Source organism: Somniosus microcephalus, unplaced genomic scaffold, assembly GCF_052327205.1.
Source record: "Somniosus microcephalus isolate GS21.2 unplaced genomic scaffold, FLI_Smic_1.0 scaffold352, whole genome shotgun sequence".
NCBI classification, from domain to species: Eukaryota; Metazoa; Chordata; class Chondrichthyes; order Squaliformes; family Somniosidae; genus Somniosus; species Somniosus microcephalus.
Genome location: NW_028225539.1, coordinates 168,507 through 175,192, shown reverse-complemented (window position 1 = coordinate 175,192; position 6,686 = coordinate 168,507). Strand labels below are relative to the sequence as shown.

The 6,686-nt window shown below is 47.6% G+C and overlaps 1 protein-coding gene across 1 annotated transcript; it reads right to left on the bottom strand.

Moving 5' to 3' along the window:
* Nucleotides 1–4,095: 4,095 nt before the first annotated feature.
* LOC147081803 (putative G protein-coupled receptor 139) lies at nt 4,096–5,001 on the bottom strand. Its single transcript, XM_085980659.1, has one exon. The coding sequence runs from the start codon at nt 4,924–4,926 to the stop codon at nt 4,102–4,104; it is 825 nt and encodes a 274-aa protein (XP_085836785.1). The 5' UTR covers nt 4,927–5,001; the 3' UTR covers nt 4,096–4,101.
* Nucleotides 5,002–6,686: the final 1,685 nt, after the last annotated feature.

The window sequence follows — 6,686 nt, the reverse complement described above, 5'->3', positions numbered from 1 at the left end:
CACACCTTTCTCTCTCGCTCCTGGTCTCTCTCTATCACTGCACAGAGTTACACACCTTTCTCTCTCACTCCTCGTCTCTCTCTATCACAGCACAGAGTTACACACCTGTCTCTCTCGCTCCTAGTCTCTCTCTATCACAGCACAGTGGTGCACACCTTTCTCTTGCTCCTAGTCTCTCTCAATCAATGCACAGAGTTACACACATTTCTCTCTCGCTCCTAGTCTCTCTCTATCACAACACAGAGTTACACACCTTTAAATCTCGCTCCTTGTCTCTCTCTATCACAGCTCAGAGATACACCCCTTTCTCTCTCGCTCCTAGTCTCTCTATCACAGCACAGAATTACACACCTTTCTCTCCCGCTCCTAGTCTCTTTCTATCACAGCAGAGTTACACACCTTTCTCTCTCGCTCCTTGTCTCTCTCTATCACAGCACAGAGTTACACACCTTTCTCTCTCGCTCCTAGTCTCTCTATCACAGCACAGAGTTACACATCTTTCTCTCTCGCTCCTAGTCTCTCTTTATCACAGCACAGAGTTACACACCTTTCTCTCTCCCTCCTAGTCTCTCTCGATCACTGCATAGAGTTAAATACCTTTCTCTCTCGCTCCTAGTCTCTATCACTGCACAGAGTTACACACCTTTCTCTCTCGCTCCTTGTCTCTCTCTATCACAGCACAGAGTCACACACCTTTCTCTCTCGTTCCTAGTCTCTCTCTATCACAGCACAGAGTTACACACCTTTATCTCTCTGTCACTGCAAAGAGTTACACACCTTTCTCTCTCGATCCTAGTCTCTATCACTGCACAAAGTTACACAACCTTCTCTCTCGCTCCTAGTCTCTCTCTATCACAGCACAGAGTTACAAACCTTTCTCTCTCGCTCCTAGTCTCTCTCGATCAGTGCGCAGAGTTAAACACCTTTCTCTCTCGCTCCTTGTCTCTCTCTATCACTGCACAGAGTTACACACCTTTCTCTCTCGCTCCTAGTCTCTATCGCAGCAGAGAGATACACACCTTTCTCTCTCGCTCCTAGTCTCTATCACTGCACAGAGTTACACACCTTTCTCTCTCGCTCCTAGTCTCTCTCTTTCACAGCAGAGTTACACACCTTTCTCTCTCGCTCCTAGTCTCTCTCTATCACAGCACAGATTTACACACCTTTCTCTCTCTCTCCTAGTCTCTCTCTATCACAGCACAGAGTTACACACTGTCTCTCTCGCTCCTAGTCTCTCTCACAGCAGAGAGATACACACCTTTCTCTCTCGCTCCTAGGCTCTATCACTGCACAGAGTTACACACCTTTCCCTCTCGCTCCTAGTCTCTCTCTATCACAGCACAGTGTTACACACCTTTCTCTCTCGCTGCTAGTCTCTCTCTATCACAGCACAGAGAGATTAGCGTGTAAGATTAAGGCACATGGGATTGGGGGTAATGTATTGAGTTGAATAGAGAACTGGTTGGCAGACAGATAGCAAAGAGTTGGAATAAATGGGTCCATTTCCGAGTGGCAGGCAGTGACTAGTGGGGTACCGCAGGGGTTCATCCTTGGACCCCAGCTATTCACAATACATATTGATGATCTAGACAAGGGAACTAGATGTAATATCTCCAAATTTGCAGATGACACAAAGCTGGGTGGGCTTGTGTGCTTTGAGAAGGATGTTGAGAAACTCCAGGATGATTTGGACATTTTGGGTAATTGGGCAGAAACATGGCAAATGCAATATAACGTGGATAAATGTGAGGTTGTCCACTTTGGTGGTAAAAACAGGAAGGCAGATTATTATCTAAATGGCAATAGATTGGGAGAAGTGGAAGTGCAACGAGACCTGGGTGTCCTTGTGCACCAGTCGCTGAAGGTAAGCATGCAGGTGCAGCAGGCGGTTAAGAAGGCAAATGGTATGTTGGCCTTCGTAGCGAGAGGGACAAGGATGTCTTGCTGCAGTTGTACAGGGACTTGGTGAGACCACATCTTGAATATTGTGTGCAGTTTTGTTTGCCTTATCTGAGGAAGGATGTTCTTGCCATGGAAGGAGTTCAGCAAAGATTTACCAGTTTGATACCTGGGATGGCAGGAATGACGTATGAGGAGAGATTGGGTCGATTGGACATGTTTAGAAGAATGAGAGGTAATCTCATTGAAACTTATAAAATTCTGACAGGAATGGACAGACTAGATGCAGGAAGAATGTTCCGATAGTCGGGGAGTCCAGAACCAGGGGACACAGTCTAAGGATAAAGGGTAGGACATTTAGGACAGAAATGAGGAGGAATTTCTTCACCCAGAGAGTGGTGAACCTCTACCACAGAAGGGGGTGGAGGCCAGTTCATTAAATATATTCAAGAAGGTGTAGGATATATTTCTTAAGTCTAAAGGGATCAAAGAGTAAGGGGAGAAAGCAGGGACCGGGTACTGAATTTGGATGATCAGCCTTCATCGCATTGAATGGTGGAGCAGACTCGATGGACCGAATGGCCTACTCCTGCTCCTATCTTCTATGTTTCAAGTCCCCGATCACCAACCCCATGGGAGGGCAGCATGGGTGAGAGCGGCTCACTACAATATCAACCCCAGTGAGCCCAGTGTAGACAGTGTGTGAGTGAGTGTGTGAATGTCCCCAATCACTGGCCCCACGGCCCGGGGGAGAGAGGCTCACCACAATATCTGACCTAGGGAGCCCAGTGTAGACAGTGTGTGAGTGAGTGTGTGAATGTCTCCGATCACTGGCCCCACGGCCCGGGGGAGAGAGGCTCACCACAATATCAGGCCCATGGAGCCCAGTGTAGACAGTGTGAGTGAGTGTGTGAATGTCCCCGACCGCTGGCCCCACGGCCCGGGGGAGAGCGGCTCACCACAATATCAGACCCATGGAGCCCAGTGTAGACAGTGTGTGAGTGAGTGTGTGAATGTCCCCGACCGCTGGCCCCACGGCCTGGGGGAGAGCGGCTCACCACAATATCAGGCCCAGGGAGCCCAGTGTAGACAGTGTGTGAGTGAGTGTGTGAATGTCCCCGATCACTGGCCCCACGGCCCGGGGGAGAGCGGCTCACCACAATATCAGGCCCATGGAGCCCAGTGTAGACAGTGTGAGTGAGTGTGTGAATGTCCCCGATCACTGGCCCCACGGCCCGGGGGAGAGAGGCTCACCACAATATCAGGCCCATGGAGCCCAGTGTAGACAGTTTGTGAGTGAGTGTGTGAATGTCTCCGATCACTGGCCCCACGGCCCGTGGGAGAGCGGCTCACCACAATATCAGACCTAGGGAGCCCAGTGTAGACACTGTGTGAGTGAATGTGTGAATGTCCCCGATCACTGGCCCCACGGCCCGTGGGAGAGCGGCTCACCACAATATCAGACCCAGGGAGCCCAGTGTAGACAGTGTGTGAGTGAGTGTGTGAATGTCCCCGATCACTGGCCCCACGGCCCGGGGGAGAGAGGCTCACCACAATATCAGACCTAGGGAGCCCAGTGTAGACAGTGTGAGTGAGTGTGTGAATGTCTCCGATCACTGGCCCCACGGCCTGGGGGAGAGCGGCTCACCACAATATCAGACCCATGGAGCCTAGTGTAGACAGTGTGAGTGAGTGTGTGAATGTCTCCGATCACTGGCCCCACGGCCCGGGGGAGAGCGGCTCACCACAATATCAGGCCCAGGGAGCCCAGTGTAGACAGTGTGTGAGTGAGTGTGTGAATGTCCCCGATCACCGGCCCCACGGTCTGGGGGAGAGCGGCTCACCACAATATCAGGCCTAGGGAGCCCAGTGTAGACATTGTGTGAGTGAGTGTGTGAATGTCCCCGATCACTGGCCCCACGGCCTGTGGGAGAGCGGCTCACCACAATATCAGACCCATGGAGCTCCGTGTAGACAGTGTGTGAGTGAGTGTGTGAATGTCTCCGATCACCGGCCCCATGGGACGGTGGCCTGCGTGAGCGTGGCTCACCACAATATCATCCCCAGGGAGCCCAGTGTAGGCAGGTTGTGAGTGAGCATGTGAATATCCCCAATTACCGGCCCCGTGGCGGCCCGGGAGCGAGTGGCTCACCAGAATATCAGACCCAGGGAGCTCTCAGGCTGCAAAGTCTCCGCTTCTTCTCATCCTTTAATGAATTTTACAAACCGAGTAAAGGGATATTTCCCCACATTCTTCAACTGCTCTCTGAACTTAGTCTGGGTCACGGCATAAATCCCAGTGTTTGTGCAGCAACTCAGCAGCTGCAGCCCGAATCCCACTTCCCTTACATAATATGGTAGATATACGGAGCCATACCCCAAATACCTCATCCGGTACCATATAAAATAAACCATAAACACTGCCCATAAAAGGATGAAATTGCCCGAGATAACAAATAGTAAAATGATCGATTTCCTGCGGCTCTCCATCTCTGGGTCTCTGGGACTCTCCCCACTGCTGGAACCCCGGAGTCTCCTGCGGGCTCTGCTGGCCACTAAAATGTGTCTGACCGTGACAGCATTGAGTAGCAGAATTAGAACAAATGGGACCCCCGGGGTGAGAACATAATGAAGGAACTCGATTACTGCCCAGATCCGAGATTGCAAAACACCCAGTGTTGCAGCACAAAACCAGGGGAGATTCGCAAGGTAATATTGATCTGTGAACATAAAATACCAGAAAATGTTCTTTAAACCGCTCAGCACAGTCACTGTTCCCAGAACCACAGCCGCCGTTTTCTCGGTGCAATATTTAGTTTTCAGCTTCTGCCAACAAATGGCCACAAATCGATCGAAGGTGAAAGTGACGGTGAACCAGACAGAACAGTCTGTGGCTGCATAAAGCAGAACGGCGTGGATATTACACACGGGGATGGACCGCACGAAATCAAAGTGTACCCAATAAACAATCGGAATGTGCCTCAATATCAGGTCCAATATAATGACCAGTAGATCCGCTGCTGCCATGGCCACCAAGTAGCGAGTGACACATTTGGAGAGACCGCACTTTCCCCGAGACAGGATCAAAATCGTCACTAGGTTCACTGTGAGCAAGGGAAATAACAGGGAAATTATACATCAGGCTGGGGAAAAAATTGCAATTTGATGGAATTCGGGGTGAAATATGCAATTCATTGGCGAAATTCAATGATATATTCTAATTCTTTTACATGTGGAGCTGAGTACAGGGTTCATTGTAAGAATAATCGGAATACATTGTGGAATCAATAAATGAAATGGGAATAAATATATCATTAAATTAAAAGATGTTTGATCAATGAGTGATTAAATGATCGATCTATATTTAGACAAGCAGACAAAAGCACCGTCCGAGGTATCAGGGACACAACGGAACAGAACCTCTCAGGATGCCTTCGTGCCCCGGGATCAGTCAGCATTTGGACCGGGGAAATTAACTTCTGTGCCCCTGTGTTAGGGAGGGGGGAAATCCCGCTTGTACTCCTGCTCCTGGTTAGAATATCCATTATATCTAGAACTGAAAATGAATGCAACAGCAAAACCCAGAAACTGCAACGATGGCAATAATTACAGTCAATTATATTTAAAATGTACGGGTGTAATAGGACAATGCTAAAATAATAAATACAAGTGCACTGCAGTTATAAAGATAACTGGGCTTTCAGAAGTGTTTTGAAAATTGAGTTTTCTTTATTGTTGAAACACATAAATTGTACATCATTGAAATGAATATTGGCCAAGTAACATTGCAAATAATGGACGCTGAATTACAGTAAATAGCTATCCATCACCAGGTAATGTCCCACTAAATGCATTTATCAGCATCAGAATTAGATGACTGATCCCACAGGCAAAGTGCCGCCAAAAGCTTTTGTAAATTACCTGAACACAAATGGAAGAGATTTATCCTTGTACTTTTTCAACTGTTGGTTTCCAACTTGTGCAGAAAATATTAGACAAAAAGATATCAAAGGATTTTGTATCCTCAGTACTTCAGTCACAATCAGCTGGGATTAATTATCCTGAAGTACAGCAGGGGGCTGGGTCTCACTGAGAGATCCACTGAACTGTGACAGACGGGTACGGGATACAATTGTAAAGTCAGAACCAAGATTGGAAATAAATGTATTGAATCTGTCTGAATGAGCATTTTGTGAGAATGTAAATTAGCCTTGTATTCCTACTTCAACCACCAGCAGCAGCGCCACTAATGCAGAACTGCAGATGGTGGGAAACTGGCTGGAACTGAATGATTAGCGGATATTTCAGGCATTTAATGATGTGTTTATGATCTGCCAGGATTTGTTCCTGTGATTCTGTAAGTAACCATAACGAGCATTAGGTGAAAACAAAAGCAAAATACTGTGGATACTGGAAATCTGAAATGAGAACAGTAAATGTCGGAAATATTCAGCGGGTCAGGTATCGTCTGTGGAGAGAAAAAGAGAGTTAACGTTTCAGGTCGATGAACATTCGCCATTCGGTGAAGTGTCTCCTAAACCAAGACAACATTCTTCTGATCTGTTACAAATGTTCAGGGTAGATACTAGACTGAATATCGTTAAATAAAGAGTCACGGACAATAAATTTGCTTGAGTTGAATATAAAAGATTAGAATCTTGGTAACACGATATCACCTTCAGAATCAATAGCTGACCGAAGCGGGGATGGGATGGCGAATGACAAAGAGAGAAATACAGTTAAACATGATCTACAGAATTAATAGCTGGATAATGAGCAAATGCGCA

Excerpts from the sequence above, each read along its gene's own strand:
- LOC147081803 (XM_085980659.1), bottom strand. The coding sequence starts at position 4,926 with ATGGCAGCAGCGGATCTACTGGTCATTATATTGGACCTGATATTGAGG.